The 18418-nt window shown below is 37.9% G+C and overlaps 1 protein-coding gene across 4 annotated transcripts in view; it reads right to left on the bottom strand.

Annotated features, from left to right (window-relative positions):
• The window catches only part of ARHGEF12 (Rho guanine nucleotide exchange factor 12), a 169086-nt gene that overhangs the window by 82462 nt on the left and 68206 nt on the right, over positions 1-18418 (bottom strand). For 2 of the 4 annotated variants that reach the window (XM_070803551.1, XM_019974985.2), the window contains exons 2-4: positions 11594-11617; positions 9615-9700; positions 7957-8013 (exon numbers count right to left, since the gene is read on the bottom strand). Coding sequence is in view for 2 of the 4 variants with exons in the window: in XM_019974985.2 (XP_019830544.2) it covers positions 7957-8013; positions 9615-9700; positions 11594-11617 (167 nt within the window). In the remaining 2 variants the exon portion in view is untranslated. The remainder of the gene's footprint in view (positions 1-7956; positions 8014-9614; positions 9701-11593; positions 11618-18418) is intronic. The other 2 variants (XM_070803552.1, XM_019974986.2) reach the window with 1 other exon arrangement.

Genomic DNA, 18418 nt, shown 5'->3' with positions numbered 1-18418 from the left:
CTAAATATTTACAATTGTTACGTCTTCTTGGATTAATCCCTTGATCATTATGTAGTGTCCTTCTCTGTCTCTCATAATATTCTTTAAAGTCTATTTTGTCTGAAATAAGGATTGCCACTTCAGATTTCTTTTGGTTTCCATTCACATGGAGTATCTTTTTCCATCCTTTTGTTTTCAGTCTGTATGTGTCTCTAGGTCTGAAGTGGGTCTCTTGTAGGCAGCATATATATGGGTCTTATTTTTGTATCCATTCAGTCTGTATCTTTTGATTGGTGCATTAATCTGTTTACATTTAAGATGATTAGTGATACGTAGAAGGCAATGGCAACCCACTCCAGTACTCTTGCCTGGAGGATCCCATGGACTGAGGAGTCTGGTAGGCTGCAGTCCATGGGGTCGCTAAGAATCGGACATGACTGAGCGACTTCACTTTCACTTTTCATTTTCCTGCATTGGAGAAGGAAATGGCAACCCACTCCAGTGTTCTTGCCTGGAGAATCCCAGGGACGGCGGAGCCTGGTGGCCTGCCGACCATGGGATTGCACAGAGTCGGACATGACTGAAGGGACTTAGCAGCACCAGCAGTGATACTGGCATTTTCTTGATTGCTTTGGGTTTGTTTTTGTAGGTCTTTCCTTTCTTGTGTGTTTACTGGCTATATAAGTCCCTTCAGTATGTTGCAAGATTAGTTTGGTGGTGCTAAATTCTCTTAACCTCTGCTTGTCTATAAAACTTTTGATTTCTCCATCAATTTTGGATGAGATCTTTGCCAAGTACAGTAATCTTGATTGTAGATTTTTCTCTTTCAGTACTTTAAATATATCTTGCCATTCCCTTCTGGCCTGCAGGGTTTCTGCTAAAAGATCTGCTGTTACACATATGAGTTTTTCCCTGTATGTTACTTGTTGCTTTTCCTTTGCTGCTTTTAATATTCTTTCTTTGTGCTTAATCTCTGTCAGCTTGATTAATATGTCTCAATGTGTTTCTCCTTGGGTTTCTCCTGTAAGGGACTCTCTGTGCTTCTTGGTCTTGATCTAATTTCTTCAAAAATGTTCTCAATGTCTTTTTTTTTTTTTCTTCTTTCTCTGCTGCTGCTGCTGCTGCTGCTAAGTCACAACCCCTACAACTTGAATGCTGGTGCGTTTAATATTTTCCCAAAGGTCTCTGAGGCTATCCTCAATTCTTTTCATTCTTTTCCCTCTATTCTCCTCAGCAGTTATTTCCACCATTCCATCTTCCAGCTCACTTATCCACTCCTCTGCCTCAGTTACTCTGCTATTGGTTCCTTCCAGAGTATTTTTTATTTCAGTAATTGTGTTACTCATCTCTGCTACTCATCTTCTTCTTTATTTCTTCTATGTCCTTGGTGATTATATTAACAGTGTCAAATGTTTTTTGCATTTTCCCCATTTTATTTTCAAGTCTTCAGAGCATCTTTACTATCATTATTCTGAATTCTCTTTCAGGTAGATTGCTTATTTCCTCTTTGTTTGGTCTTTGAGTTTCTACCTTGTTCTTTCATTTGTACTGTATTTCTGTCTTTTCATCATTTTTTCTAACTTGCTCCACTTGAGGTCAGGCATTAGGGTTGTATTCCTTCTTCCTTTTGGTTTTTGTCCTTGGAGGGAAAGGCTGGTTGAGTGGTTTGTGCTTATTTCTTTTTAGGGATGACGTGTGCCTGTGTTCTTTTTCCTTTTGTGCTTTGTCTAGTTTCACTTGCTCATAGGGAATCGCATGTGGAAGCCTTGCACTAGACACTTTAGACCAGAGTTCCAAGTGGAAATCTGAATTATCTGTTTTTTATCAGATCTTTATTGGTTCTAGAAATTATCTGTGCTTAGATCAATTCTCTTTCTTGATTCAGTTAACATTTTTATTATGAAATTTTTGGATTCATTAACCGGTAGACTGATTGCCTCTGTTTCATTATTTATTATTTCAGGGTAGTTCCTTGCTCTTTTGAGGGTAGTTCCTCTGCCTTACCATTTTACTTAACTCTGTCCCTGAATTTAGGTGTAAGTTATCCACTGTGGTCTTGAGGGACGTTTTTACATAGCAGCATCCCCGTGTAGACTGTTTATGCCTATTGTCTCTGGTGTGAGGGCTGAACTTGATGGAGATGCCAGAACCATTTTTCCTCAGGATGTGCTAGCCATGATCACCTTGATAGGGGGTGCACACACTGGTGGTGGTGGTTGGTGTTGGTCCTGGCCTGCACAGGACTTAAGGTGGGATTTCCTCTCTGCTCAGTGGTAGGCACTGTTGCCTTGTCAGGGGTGGGGTCCACTCCCAGGTTGCTAGAGCAGAATCCCTGGTAGTCAGGCTTGAAATGGCTCTGTTCCTTTTTAAGTGTGTTTCTTATTGGCAAGCCAGTACCCACATACTCCTCACAGTGGAGTCCAGGCTTTTCCTGCCTTTCTCTTTGTCCCACTGGTTCACCAAGCAGCCAAGGGAGCTTGTCTCCTCTACAGAGGACCCCAGAACTATGATTCCCAGCCTGTGGCTCCACCTGCTTACTTCCCAGGGTGAGTGTCCACTCACACTATTTCCCTCTTCCTCTTAGGTCCTTTCTAGGGGCAGAGGTCTCAGCCCAGTGTTTCTTCCCATCCTACCCAACTACGTGAGAATCTTTCTTGCAGCCCTGGTTGTATAGTTGTTCTGCCAGTTTCCAGTTTGTTTACAGTGAGAATTTTTCTACATGTAGATGTATTTTTCATGTGCTTTTAGGGGTAGGTGAACTTCACATCCTTTTATTCCACTTCCTTAATCCCCCTTTCCAAGGCAACATTTGAAACCAACATAAAAAACTGTTTCTTACTCAAAAGTTAAATACCAAGGATTGAAAGTGAAAAAAAGTTAAGTCTTTATAATGCTTTACCGTAGGGAGGGGAAGAAGTCTTTCAGGTATTCTAAAAAAGGTGAAAAAGTACTCTGAGGTTTCACTGCAATATATTCCTTGAAAAATTCAGCAACTATATTGCCAAATATAAAATTAATGAAAATGTAGTGTTAAATATGCAAAGCAACATGCTAAACCTTTCAAACTGCATTTACTTCAGGGAAAGCACATTAGTCTTTCTTCATCTTTGATTTTTTTACATGACCAAACTTCTCTAAGTCTCACCTCTTAAGAATTAGCTTCAGGGAAGGGTGTGGAGAAAGACCATGTGCAACCCCATAAAAACAGCTCATTTTTAAACTGTTGCCAGACATACATGTTTTATGAGTTAGACCTTAGATAATCCTTTGATTAAGAAGTTTCTTGATTCTAAATGCACAATGTTGCCAGCAAGAAGGGCCTTAAGCTCCAAATATGCCAATTTCTTTCTTTTACATTATAACCAACAGTTAGTCTCTTTTCAAAGTCACATTTTCTTCTACCTTAAAGTTTTTCAGAGAAAGGAGAATCCAATTAAAATGAATCAACAATTTTATTCCATTAATCATCTTTACTAAAACAATGCACATCAATCTCAACAACCATTCACTCAATGAGTGATTCCAGTGTGTCAAGCATTATGGAAGATGCAAAGATGAATACAAATATGAACAACTTGACATAAAGCAGGATGTTAACAGGATGTCAGACAACAAAAGCCATTGTTTAAAAACTTAGCAAACTTAGGAAAGCCATATGGAACAGGCAGTAGTTGAACACAGGCCTTGAAGGGTGGGGAGGATTCTAACAAGGAGTTATAGGAGATAAACCATTCAAAACAATGGGGATGGCATGAGCAAAGAAAAAGTACCAAGTCGTATATGAAGAAATGAAAATTTGGGGGACACTCTGGTTCCTTTAGGTGAAAAGCAGTAGATTAATGGAGAATGATGAGTTGGAAACAAATCATGGCATATCTTAATAACTATTTGTACTTTCCTAAAAAGTGAATGACTAAATCCTTACTTCAGTGATACCAATCTAATTGAACACAGAAAAATGAAAAGGAAGTCAATCAATGTGAAATCAACATGAAAGAAACTTACGAGTCTAGTCTATTAAATAAGTCTAATGACATAATGAAAACCTGAACAAAGCTGCAAAGATGAAACCATGCAGTAAGGGGTGAAAAATAATGTGATGGTAGAACCAATGAATGTGGCAAACCGTTGACAATGAGGACAAGAGAAAGGGAGAAGTCACGGGTAAATTTAAGAAAATAAGACTACGTGAACAGGAAAATGACTGTGCTACTAAAAGAAACAGGGAAATCAATTTCCAGCCATAGTTAACACTGATAAACCCCAAATTGGTCATTTGGATTTGAAGGACAGAGTGGAAGTATGCAGTGAACTGTTATAAATATGAGACTGGAAACAGAAAAAGACCAGGGACAAACTTGGGTTATGCTTAAATTTAGAAGAAGGAAAAATAAATACAGAAAAGATAAAACCAACATAAAGAGAAAAGGAAAGGGTAGACGTAATATTATATACACCAAAGATAGTGTATCATCGCTGCCTAATGTCTCAAGGGGAAGGTGAGAACTGAGAAAAAGTTTATAAATTTTCAAGTTAGATTATTTTGATTCACCTCCCAGAGAGTATGTGTTCAGCAGTCAGATTTTAAGAAGTTAAGAAGTGAGTGACTTATGAGGACACACATTCATGGTGTAGAATGCTCTTTGCAAAGTTGAAGAAAAAAACAGAGAGAATGATAACTTGGTGGGAGTAAAAATCAAACCAAGGACTTCTCATTTTACAGATATGAGAAGTCAGGAAAAAAAAATATGAATTTAAAAAGATACATTCTAAGTATCTAAATCAGAATATTTCAAGCAGCAACAATTTGCTTCTGTTATGGACTGAATGCTTGTGTCACCCCCACAAAATTCATATGCTGAGTTCTAACCCTCAACATGATAGTATTTGGAGATGAATGAGTCCTTTGAGGAGGAATTAGGGTTAAATAAGATCATTAAGAGTGAGGCTCTCATGCTGGGATTAGTATCCTTACGAGATAGCAAAGAGCTTGTTCTCTCTTTCCCCCTCTACACATGCTTGCACCAAGGAAAACACCACGCAAGCACGAAGCAAAACGGTGACCATCTTTAAACCAGGAGACGAGCTCTCACCAGAACCTGACTAATGCTAGCAGCTGCTGGCAGCCTGATCTCACATTTTTAGTCTCCAAACTGAGAAAATAAAACTCTTGTTAAGTCAAGTCTCTAGTGTTTTGCTATAGAAGTCCCAGAGGAATAACACAGATTCAAAAAGACATAGCTTATTTTCTTATACATAATACCATCAGCTGAGATCTTTTCAGGACACCAAGACAGAAATTAGGGAGAAGCTGTAGTCTAACTCAAAATTCCCTTGCTAAATCTCTCACATTCCTCAAACAACAGAAAATTTCTCCATTACAGTAAGGAAAACATAAAATTAAATATCATTAAAATTGCAGATCAGAAAATATATCTGTATATGGTCAAAAGACTCCAAAATGATCTGAGAGGAAAATAAGGGGGAAAGGAACAAATATTGACCTACTGCACTGGGCAGAAGCTTAACAAAGAAGTGAATACAAAACAAACATTTGATTTCCTCTTAAAATGAGCAAAGTGAATCCATCTCACAAAATGGCTCTAAAAATGGCCAGGAAAATTTAAAATAAATAATTTGTAAGTGAATGACGAGTATCTGTGTGAAGTATCCAGCTAACAAATTTTACCCCAAGAGAAGATAATCTCAAAAGTTAAAAGTGGGCTTGTTAAGAGACCCTCAGTTCAGTTCAGTTGCTCAGTCGTGTCCGACTCTGCGACCCCATGGACTGCAGCATGCCAGGCTCCCTGTCCATCACCAACTCCTGGGGTTTATTCAAACTCATGTTCATTGTGTCAGTGATGCCATCCAACCATCTCATTCTCTGTCGTCCCCTTCTCCTCCTGCCTTCAATCTTTCCCAGCATCAGGGTCTTTTCAAATGAGTCAGTTCTTTGCATCAAGTGGCCAAAGTATTGAAGTCTCAGCTTCAGCATCAGTCCTTCCAATGAATATTCAGGACTGATTTCCTTTAGGATGGACTGGTTGGATCTCCTTGCTTAAGAGACCCTACACTAAAGCAATGTCATCAGTTGCTATGATTCTACTCAAGTTATACTCCAGTATTTCTAAACTTTCCAAAACTCTCCAGATACTCCTTTTCACCCATGCTAATTGCACAGAGTCTGAAGAAGTCTATTCACACTGGTGATAGAATATTTGTAATGTCAACGAGATTTAAGTTAGCACGCTAACTCTGTTGTGATCAACTCATCCCTCTCCAAAGTACTCTTTGAGAACTCATGGGTTAGTTCCTTCCAAAAGAGGTATTTCAAGGGTTCTCAAGAAACAAACACAGAGAAGCCACACCTTACTTCCCCATTACCACTTAAAATGTTTCTATTACTACCAAGCCAATGGCATGTCTGAACTAGTGTTAGTATTCCTATCGCTGGTAAGAAAAATATTAGTTTACTATTTCTAGTCATAGATTCCTAAATTGTTAGTCTCATCCAAAGCAAACAGCATACATACCACAGATCTAGGAAAATGAGGGGGAGATGAAATTACAACATTGCAAAGGTTACTGGAAAAGAATGGTGCTATAAAGAGTGTTCACATTCCTAAGGAGAGAATAAACCATAGGAAGGTCTTTATATAGAACAGAAAGACAGAGTCTCAAGAAATTATGAGGAGCCAAATACTTTGGAAGGAAGAAAAAAACATGAAATCTGACATGCCATATGGCATGGTACACATTTCCTGTTAACTACTGTAAAAGGTTTAAACTGCACAGAAACAGTACTGGTCACATAAACCCAAGCAAAGCAACTATAGATATGTACCTAACACAGAAACATTAACTGATTTACAACCAAACACAGGCCTCATACTAAACAGTACCTGACAGTACGTGTTCAAGTGTCTTAAAAGAGAAAGGGGGCATTTTTACATATTTTTTCCTTTCATGTATTAATCAAGCTAGGAAACAGCTGCACCTGGAGAAACTTCTACTTGATAGACTTTGGCTCTACTGAAGAAGACCTGGTTTTTCTTTGAGGCCAAATTTGGAATCTTCTTTAAAAAGAAAAACTTATTAGTCTTTCAAAGATTATTTTAAAAGTCTAGGTTCCAGGCAGTGCTTCTCTTATTCACTTTTCTGAAAACACTAATTAGATGCCAGAACAAGAAAAGAGGGCAGGTAAAACTATGCAAAGGAAAAGGAAAAATATGTCTGAACTACACAAACAGGGTTTACGTTATCTTTGGAAGACAGAACACAGCCTGGAAATATTAGTGTTTCAAGCATCTGCTGCAAGACTTGACCATTCAGGTTAAACCTGCTCTTTGTGGAGATTATTTTTTAGAGGTGCCATTTTGAAATTTTCCCATTCAGAATAAGCTTTGGGAAACTTATGAAAGGCAGAGACATTCTCCATCTACAAAAATAAAACACTTAAGTTATTTTTGCTGTTGTAGAAAAATTATACAAGAACAGCACTTCCAGATGATGAGGCAATTAAAAAGAAAAAAAAACAATAAAAAAATAAAATAAAAATTCTGAAGAGCTGCTAACACATCTAAACTACACTGGGACTAGACTGAGAGGAAAAGACTGGTAGGAATGATGAAATTCTACATGAGCCAAACTCTGCAAATGGGACATGGGAAGAAAATGACAAGAATTCAAAGCTCATCCATGTTATTTGGAGAAACTCGACCCAAACATCTTAGAGATCACCTTCCTAACATAAACAAGATGAAAGAGAAGATGGGCAATGTACCTGTTCCTCCTCTATAATGTTAGTTTCTTAAGCTTCCACATCACAGCCACATTAAAACCCCAGGCTCCCTTTCCCTGCAGGAGATCATGCCATGCAGAGCAGACACAAGAAGACTGCAGTTAAAAAAAAAAAAAAATGAAACAGCATGAAGCAAGCTCCAAAGGTGCAAGGCTGAATTGGCTACATTAGCTTACCATATATCTCGGATCTACTCTCCTCTGAACTAGACTTTGTCTTCTTGGAGGAGCTATCTGCACAAGAGTGGGAGAAAAGGAGAGAGATATAGAAAATATGGAGACCAAATGTAAGGGGGAAAATTCATGGGGAGAAAAAAAAAAAAAAAGAATGAATCATGATCAAGTTAAATCGTGCAAACACAAAGTATGAACATCACAGGTGACAGCCCTTAGAATGGTCACGAACAGCACAGGTAATGACATTTTAGATTTGTTGAAGAAAAGACAGTGCAATAAAAATATGTTCAAACAAACAACACATGAGAATTCTACAAAATATATTATCTGACAGTTGTAGAGATGACAAAAGCACTAAAAGCTGTAATAATCTCATTGTGAAACACGGGGTACCACTTTGCTAACCTGTCTTTGGAGATGGGTACATCACAGATGAACAATACAGAGTAAGTCAATCTAACAAGACTTTAATGGCTTCGACGAGTATAGGACAGAAACTCTGTGACCCTAGTTATCAAGACAAAACTTATCAATAAATGAAAGCCTTGGAGTCCTATGACATCAAAATGAGGTGTCAAAAACAAAGAATTACTTCTTAATAGAGATCCAGAAGTTACATATTACATACTCCCACCACCAAAGCCTCCTAAATTGATGACTGGGATTTCATTTTTAACCTACCACCCAAGGTTCAGTAGCTGTTCACTTCCCATTCTTCCCTTACTAGGTAATATTTATGTTTTTCAAAGTGTACTAGCAGTTTATACTATGAAACATCTTGGATACGAAAGAAACACTCTATTAAAAATGTTATTTCTAAGTGAAAATACCTAAAAACAGATACATTATATTTATGTATCTGAGACCTTAGTATTTACTTACTTTATCTTTTGTCATGGGAATGTCTCAGTGAATAAAACTGTATATCCACAAGGAATACGTCTCAAATGACAAAAGCAAATTTATCAAGTAATTTTTATAAATTAAATACTGAGTGAGTTTACAAGGGGAAACCAAAGCCTATATATTACAAGAAGGGTTCAACCTATATACAAAATTAAGAATAGATATAGTCAAAAGTACACTAGCATGAAAATTCTAGGAAATATCAACACTACTGAAGTTGAAAGACAGCTCTGAGTTTAGAATACTTTTTGAAGAAAAAGAGATTTCTATTCATCTACTTACTCTAAAGTGAGATAATCATTAATTTTGAATTATTTTATCCAATTCTCCAATTTACCGTGATCACATCTGAATTTTTAATTGACTACAGAATATGTAGTTGTTATAGCCTTGATTACAATGTTGGTTTTATAAACATACTACTGTTCATACCTAGGATTTACCTTGCTACTAAGTCCTTGGTCTGACCAAAATTTCCAATTATGATATAACTATTTCTAGTATCATTATTATTTTAAAATACAACACAGTCTGCAATGATGCTTCCATAGTAGAATCCATAGTGTTGAAAGTTAAAAATGCTTGTATTCCTTCTGAGTGCAAAGGTTTCATATTATGTAACTGAAGAGGAAGGAGAGTCTTAAATAGATCAAACAGCTATTCCTGGGTGTTTCAGGCAGTTATGTAGCTTAAGGTGTATTATTCAAAACTTCACCAGTCTCAGTATTCTTTGGCAGAACAAAGTGTGTTACCTGTGGGGTCAAAATCATGTGATGTACTGCGCTCAACTTTCTGCTTCTTATCTGTTGGTGACTCTCGGTTCAAAATACTTCCATGCCTAAGTTAAATAAAAGCAATTAAATATTTACTACAAAAAAATTTACTGTAACAAAAACAATTTAAAAATCCCACGTGTGTCTTACAAAGAGAAACCAATAAATGAATTTACCTTACGTAGTCTCATAAACCTAATTCATATTTTTCAAGACGTTTTAAAATTCAGTCTGTGCTATGTTTAATATAGTCTATTTAGCTGGTTTTAAAAAAAAGTGCTTTAAAATAATGAGCAGTATTTACCAATAAGGGCTTCCCTGGTAGCTCAACTGGTGAAGAATCCGCCTGCAATGCAGGAGACCCCAGTTCGACTCCTGGGTAGGGAAGATTCCCTGGAGAAGAGACAGGCTACCCATTCCACTATTCTTGAGCTTGCCTGGTGGCTCAATCAGTAAAGAATCTGCCTGCAATGTGGGAGACCTAGGTTCGATCCCTGGGTTGGGAAGATGCCCTGGAGGAAGGCATGGCAACCCATTCTAGTAGTCTCGCCTGGAGAATCCCATGGACAGAGGAGCCTGGCAGGCAACAGTTCATGGGGTCACAAAGATGTGGACAAGACTGTGTGACTAAGCACAGCACAGCATTTAGTAATAACGTGTATTTTATTCTGAGAAATAACTCCTTAAAATCTCTTAGTGGTTTTCACAGGTTGATTACTATTATTCAAATTAACAGATAAAAAAACAGTACTGAAAAGTAATTAAACATAGTCCCCAACCCTTTGTTTACTATGGTCAGGTTCAAAAACACTGTAAATACAGCTTAGATGAGAACAGTTAAAAAAAAAAAAAAATCTTAGGCAAGGCTCTTTTAAAGTCTGCCTACAGTTCATGCCACAGACATATCTTTTGCAAGCCCCAGATGACATTAGAATTATTGTTTTTCCTATGCCCTACCATATTACACTTGATCAGATATTGCACTACTGTAACACTGCTGCTGCTGCTGCTAAGTCGCTTCAGTCGTGTCCGACTCTGTGCGACCCCATAGACGGAAGCCCACCAGGCTCCCCCATCCCTGAGATTCTCCAGGCAGGAACACTAGAGTGGGTTGCCATTTCCTTCTCCAATGCATGAAAGTGAAAAGTGAAAGTGAAGTCGCTCAGTCGCGTCCGACTCTTAGCGACCCCATGGACTGAAGCCTACCAGGCTTCGCCATCCATGGGATTTTCCAGGCAAGAGAACTAGAGTGGGGTCCATTGCCTTCTCCAACTGTAACACATACATTACTAATTAAGATGAGCATTGGTATCTTGGGCTATGCCATCACTAAAAAATGATAAAAGTATCATAATAATTAGGAATGACACACTACCTACATTTTAAATAATATTTATGACAATTAAGATCAGAGAGAAAAGAGATGCTGAAGAAAAAGTACTCAGGAAGAGGCACTTAATCCCAGGAAATGAATAAATATGAAGATATAGATACAGACACAGAAATATCTGGACATTTTGGATTTTTTCCCTTTACTTTCTTAGGGTAACTAACTAATTCAGTTTGCCAAAGTTCATTAACTAAAGGCAGTTACAGTCACCAAAGTTATAAAACACATCAAAACTGGCAATCCATTTACACTCCCCAAGCTACTCACAACTTAAAACAGTCACAAAAGATTCTGAAATTAAATCTCTTCAGAGGGAGTGACCTTAAGTATCAATTTGAACAAACTTTTAAAATGCTTACATTAAAAACATTAGAAATGTTATCAAAATAATGCCATCTTCCAGAAAAAATATGCAACACCTGTTATATTTCAAACTTGTAAAACATTTTGAAATTTTAAATTACTTAAATCCACATTTCTGAAAACCACAGAAATGCACCATAATTTCAAAGCAACACTTCTAAGTAACACTGTACCTAAACATATGAAGTGCAACTGAACAACTTACCTTATAGGTTTTTTGAGGGGAAACCTGAAACAAACAAAAAAAATAAAAAGATTAGATGTAGTTATTTCACTTGTACGATTGTTATTAAGTTTATTCTTTCTATAAAACCAGAATAAGGGGTTTACATCTTGTACTAACTTTTCCAAGGCAAGATTCAACAAACAAGTGGAACTGGATACATTTTTTAATGTCTTAACTACTTTGTTAAATCTTAAATTGCAGGTGCATTTACCATCAGCTGTACCTGAGTATGGGTTCTCTCTTTAAAAATCCAAATAATAATAGCAATAGCTACATTTATTGAGGGCTTAGTAGATGCTAAGCACTATTCTAAACTGTTCACATATATTACTTTTTAATTCTAAAAATATCTATGAAGATATTATTTCTATTTTACAGACTTAAAAAATGGAAGCTAGAAAAATGTCACCATTATAAATATTATAATATAAATACTATATTTACTCTTCCTAGAAAGAAAGTTCCTTCTTCACCTTTCCCCATCCAAAATAGCTGGGTGCTGATTACTGCTCTATTGGTCTGTGTCTAACCTTTGATCATGATCAAATCAAGATCTTCAATTATTTATGTTTAACATAAATAATCCCCATTCAATTATCTCTACAATAACAGAATTCTAGAAAAAACTGCCACTGAAGTACTATCAGTTAGTAAAAACAAGTTCCAAAAGTAGAAAACAAAGGGTACTTTAACATTTTTTTCAGTTCTGTAAGGAAGAAGAACTACAGCCTTTCCTCCTAGTTGTCTTTTTAAAAGAATATTTCTGGATGCTTCCTGATAAGAATTTGATGCTATACATAAACACTAACCTAAGTCTAAAGGAATGTTCTCAAACTTCCATTCTTCTTCTCATTTCTATAATTATCTCAACCTATACTATTTCAGGTAAAGATTATTTAGTCTAGGTAATAAGAACAGGGTTTATTAAGAATATCAGTAATTTTTTTAAAAAGACTATAGTAAGGGTTGCTGTTTAGTCGCTAAGTTGTGTCCGACTCTTTTTGTGACTCAATGGACTGTAGCCCACCAGGCTCCTCTGTTCATGGGATTTCCCAGGCAAGAATACTGGAATGGGTTGCCATTTCCTTCTCCAGGGGATCTTCCCCACCCAGGGATAGAACTCATGTCTCCTGCATTGCAGGCAGATTCTTTACCACTGAGCCACCAGGGAAGCACATTAGTAAGGGTAGGAAGAAATAAACATAAAACAATGATACTTGACTATTTTATTTGGCATGGAGATAGTTTAGCTTAAAATGAAAACTTAGTCTAAATATAACTTTAATTATAATTCCCTTTAATTCCCACATAAATTAAAATTGATTCAAAGAAAAAGAAAATCTAAAAACTTCCCTAATAAGTTACAGAATATTAACTTACAACCCAGGTAGGCATGACAAGAAATAGAGGTTCTGGACTAAGAGAGAGGACACTGCTCTAAAGAACATATTGATTACAAAAGATTATAACATTTTCAGAAATAAGAGTGCCTAAGTAGTCCATCCTTACTTGCTGGAGGAGATGGGAGGGAATGGGATTTAAATTTAAAGAATCGCAAAAGCCATCACAATACTGTAAAGTAATTATCCTCCAATTGAAATAAATTTTAAAAAAAAGATGAACATAAAAGTTGGCAGTAAAGAATTCCCAACTGAATCTCTGCAGAGGATAATACCTGCAGTTAGCAACCTTAGCCACTTGGCCTGACAACCATTATATTAAAAACTCCTATCCCAGAACAATGCTGCTTGCGTCAGAAACTGCATCATCCAGGGAGATTCTGGTAAAGAAACCGGAAGTTCCCAGACTACTGATTGTAAACCAGTTTCCTGAGCTATTTTCTCTTACAAGGGAATGGAAAGGAAAGGAAAGGAAAGAGGACAAAAATGAAATAAGAAGGGCTACCTCAGTACAACTTCCTTATTGCAGTTGACTTACCACAGTCCCCAAGTACAAAGAAATTTCTCAAAAAATCTTTACATCACAATACTTTTTCTCTAATCACCAAATTCCACTTTAAAATATGTGGTAAAACAAACAAATATACATGTACATACGCATGTGACGCTGCAAATGCACGTAAGTAACACAGTCAAGGGCCTTCTTCCATCAGCTCTAGCTAAGAACATCACCACCAGAATCCCATGGTTTTGTAAAATCACTACCGCTTCCTGGATATTGACATGGAGATGTAATGAGACAGCTAGAAGCAGAAAGCTAGAACCCCAAAGAAAAACTTGGGGCTAGAGTTGTAGATTTGTGTCACCAACCTACTGATGGTAGGCAGTGGCACCGCACTCCAGTACTCTTGCCTGGAAAATCCCATGGATGGAGGAGCCTGGTGGGCTGCAGTCCATGGGATGGCAAAGAGTTGGACACGACTGAGCGACTTCACTTTCACTTTTCGCTTTCATGCATTGGAGAAGGAAATGGCAACCCACTCCAGTGTTCTTGCCTGGAGAATCCCAGGGACGGGGGAGTCTGTTGGGCTGCCATCTATGGGGTCGCACAGAGTCGGACACGACTGAAGCAGCAGCATAAAGAGAAAACACCAAGGATCAAATCCTTGGGAAAAGTAACCTATTTTCTGAACAACTGAGTAAGGATGTGACAGGTGATGAAGGAGATAAAAAAGATAAATCACAATAGAGAAAGGGCTGTCCTAGGGACCAACAAAGAAGAGATACGACTACTAAATGCTACAGAAAGGTAGGCTGAAGGCTGAGAAATGGCCATGTTCTAGCAACACAGTAGCCCAACACTAGGCTGATAAAACAATTCTGGTGTACAAAAATCCCATATTTCCAAGTCCCTGTTCATTGTGTAGTCCAATCATAAAATTGTGAAAATCTCATCTGGTTAGATATTTAAGTAGAAACAGCTGTGTCTGAATGCTGACATAACATTAGATGTGGCTAGTTAACCAAATGCGTCTGGATTTTGAAAATATCCTGTTGATGACTTGGACATTTAGCCAACAATGAATATGTTTGTGTTTATTTATATATGTGTATATGTATTTTGCTAGATATATGACAAAGTCAAAGAGCCAATATGAAGAATCATAACAGATAAAGGAAAGGGTTACCAGGAGTTTGAGCCACTGGGATAAGGTGCCTTGGTTGTTGTTCAGTCCCAAAGTTATACCTGACTTTTTGCGACCCCATGGACTGCAGCTTCCCAGGTGACTTAGAGGGAAAACAATTCGCCTGCAATGCAGGAGACACAGGCAGACACGAGTTTGATTTCCAGGTCGGGAAGATCCCCTGCAGAAGGGCATGGCAATTCACTCCAGTATTCTTGCCTGAAGAATCCCATGGACAGAGAATCTGGAGGGCCACAGTCCATGGAGTTGCAAAGAGTTGGATACGATTGCAGTGATTTAGCATGCATGCACACATGGACTGCAGCACACCAGGCTTCCCTGTCCTTCATCATCTCCCGGAGCTTGCTCAAACTCATGTCCATTGAGTTGGTGATGCCATCTAACTATCTCATCCTCTGTCGTCTAAGCATACTGAGCATACTTGCATGCCAAAAATCCTAACCAAGGGCCTTAAATGTCACAACATATTGACTCACTTGACTCAGGATGCCTTTTCTTTGTTAGTTCTGAGCTCTAGTATTAAATCATTAGGTTACAATATACAGAGGCCTCCCCCAATTTTTTATTTTCACACTTCTCCCAATATGTTAAATCATGTAGAGGGAAATGTGATTCGGTAATTAAACAACCCTAATCTGCAATTAATATATATATTGGAAAAAGACTTTCATTTCTTAGCCAGGTTTAATGATTCTATGATACATATATACATATACATGATGTCATAACTGTTTTTAAGATTTAAAAACTCAGGGCTTCCCTGGTGGCTCAGTGGTAAAGAATCCGCCTGCCAGTGCAGAGGACACGGGTTTGATTCCTGGTCTGAGAAGATCCCACATGCTGCGGAGCAACTAAGCCCATATGCCACAAGTACTGAGCCCATCCTCTGCAACAAGAGAAGCCACCGTGATGAGAAGTCCGAGCACCTCAGCAAAGAGTAGTCCCTGCTCTCCGCAACTAGAGAAAAGCGCACGCATCAACGAAGACCCAGGGCAGAGAAAAATAAATAAAATTTTTTAAAAGGAGAGATCTTAAAACCTAAAAGCTTTAAGACCATTACACAGAATTTCTTCTGGATTAAAAAAAACTGCAAAGAAGTGCCGAAGTGATGTGTTACAACATATTTGCGTATAATAAATAGCCTACTAGAAATCATATTTTCCTTTTATTGATTTTGGTGAGACAAAAGCTAGCCTTTGGATTCCACTCCAGTGAGAAGCATTCTGAAAGAAGAAATGGGGATATCACAGGCAAACCTTAATTCCTATTCTGTTTCCTCCAAGATATTAGATTTTTCTCCCCTGGGTTTAGTTATGACAAGGAATTTGAGAGTCTGGATGGTTCTTAATAATGGATGACCGAAATGAAGGGGAGGAAGTTAAGGAAATTTCACCTACATTGGAGAGTGGTCAAGCTTTTATTAACATTCAAACAATGTTAGCTACTAAATTTAGAATTCTCAAAAATTCCATTGTAACATACATCCTGATTTTAGTAATATTAAAATGCAAGAGAAAAATCACTTAAGTGAGTAAAGTTACCAGACAAAGAATTCTGCAAAACAGGTTAACAATTAAGATAATTCCTAGGCTCAGCTCCTCATAAAATGATAATAAACATCAGTGCAAAAAACAGACTATTCCAGTATTGTTACAGTACTGTCATTGTTCAGTCACTCAGTCGTGTCCAACTCTTGGCAACCCCATGGATTACAGCACGTCAGGTTTCCATGTCCTTCACTATCTCCCAGAGCTGCTCAAACTCATGCCCATTGAGTCGGTGATGCTATCTAACCATCTCATCCTCTGTTGCCCCCTTCTCCTCCGGCCCTCAATCTTTCCCAGCATCAGGGTCTTTTCTAATGAGTAGGCTCTTCGCATCAGGTGGCCAAAGTATTGTCACAGTACAGTCAATGAGAATTACATGTGATCTCAACACCCTAGGTTCAATGACTCCTCAGAAAAAACACAAGGTTCATATTTTGGTTTTACAATGAAAAGGTATTTGAACTTGGGCAAGTTGCTTAACCTCGCTAAGAATCGTTTGTAGGACAGTGATAATACTAATACTGAACTCACCACTTCGTTTTGAGGAGTAAATCATAAAATGAGAAGCATTAAATAAGAAGCACTGCCTTGTGCATATTAAGCATTTAATTACTAGTAGCTATTAGGAAGAACTAGTGACATTACTAAGTGTCATTCAGGTATGACCAAAATCAAATCCCTTATGATTATACAGTGGTGGTGACAAATAGATTCAAGGGATTAGATCTGATAGACAGAGTGCCTGAAGAAATATGGACAGATGTTTGTAACCCTGTACAGGAGGCAGTGATCAAAAACATCCCCAAGAAAAGGAAATGCAAAAAGGCAACATGGTGGTCTGAGGAGGCCTTACAAATACCTGAGAAGAAAAGAGGAGAGAAAGGCAACAGAGAAAAGGAAGATATACCATCTGAATGCAGAGTTCCAGAGAAGAGCAAGGAGAGATAAGAAAGCCTTTCTGAGTGAACAATGCAATGAAACAGAGGAAAACAATAGAATGGCAGAGACTAGGGATCTCTCATAGAAAATTAGAGCTACCTAGGGAACATTTCATGCAAAGATAGGCACAATAAAGGACAGAAACAGTATGGACCTGACAGAAGCAGAAGATATTAAGAAGAGGTGGCAATAATACACGGAAGGATTATACAAAAAAGATCTTAATGACTCGAATAACCATGATGGTGTGATCACTCACCTAGAACCAGACACCCTGGAGTGTGAAGGCAAGTGGGCTTTAGGAAGCATCACTATGAACAAAGCTAGTGGAGGTGATGGAATTCCAGCTGAGCTATTTCAAATCCTGAAAGATGATGCTGTGAAAGTGCTGCCCTCAACATGCCAGCAAATTAGGAAAACTTCAGCAGTGGCCACCGGACTGCAAAAACGTCAGTTTTCATTCCAATCCCAAGAAGGGCAATGCCAAAGAATGTTCAAACTACCACACAATTGCACTCATTTAAAATGCTAGTAAAGTAATGCTCGAAACCCTTCAAGCTAGACTTCAACAGTCTGTGAATCAAGAACTTGCAAAAATAAAAGCTGAATTTAGAAAATGCAGGGGAACCAGAGATCAAATTGCCAATATCCATTAGATCATAGAAAAAGCTCGAGTATTCTAGAAAAACATCTACTTCTGCTTTATTGACTATGTTAAAGCCTTTGACTGTGTAGATCACAGCAAACTTTAGAAAATTCTTAAAGAGATGAGAATACCAGACCATCTTATCTGCCTTCTGCAAAACCTGTATGCAGGTCAAGAAACAACAGTTAGATCTGGACATGGAACAATGGACTGGTTCAAAATTGGGCAAGGCTGTATATTGTCAACCTTATTTAACTTGTATTTAACTTATATGCAGAAGTATATTAGTCACTCAGTCCTGTCCAACTCTTTGTAAACCCATGGACCGTAGCCTGCTAGGCTCCTCCATCCTTGGGATTGTTCCAGGCAAGAATACTGGAGTGGGTTACCATTTCTTTCTCCAGGGGATCTTCCTGACCCAGGGATCGAACTCAGGTCTCCTGAATTGCAGGCGAATCCTTTACTGTCTGAGCCACTGGGGAATATATAGAGTACACCACCCAAAATGCTGAGGTGGATGAATCACAACCTGGAATCAAGACTGCGGGGAGAAATATCAATAACCT

The sequence above is a fragment of the Bos indicus genome, chromosome 15, assembly GCF_029378745.1.
Source record: "Bos indicus isolate NIAB-ARS_2022 breed Sahiwal x Tharparkar chromosome 15, NIAB-ARS_B.indTharparkar_mat_pri_1.0, whole genome shotgun sequence".
Lineage (NCBI taxonomy): Eukaryota > Metazoa > Chordata > Mammalia > Artiodactyla > Bovidae > Bos > Bos indicus.
Note: the sequence above shows the minus strand (reverse complement) of the source record. Positions and strands in the feature narration are given on the sequence as shown.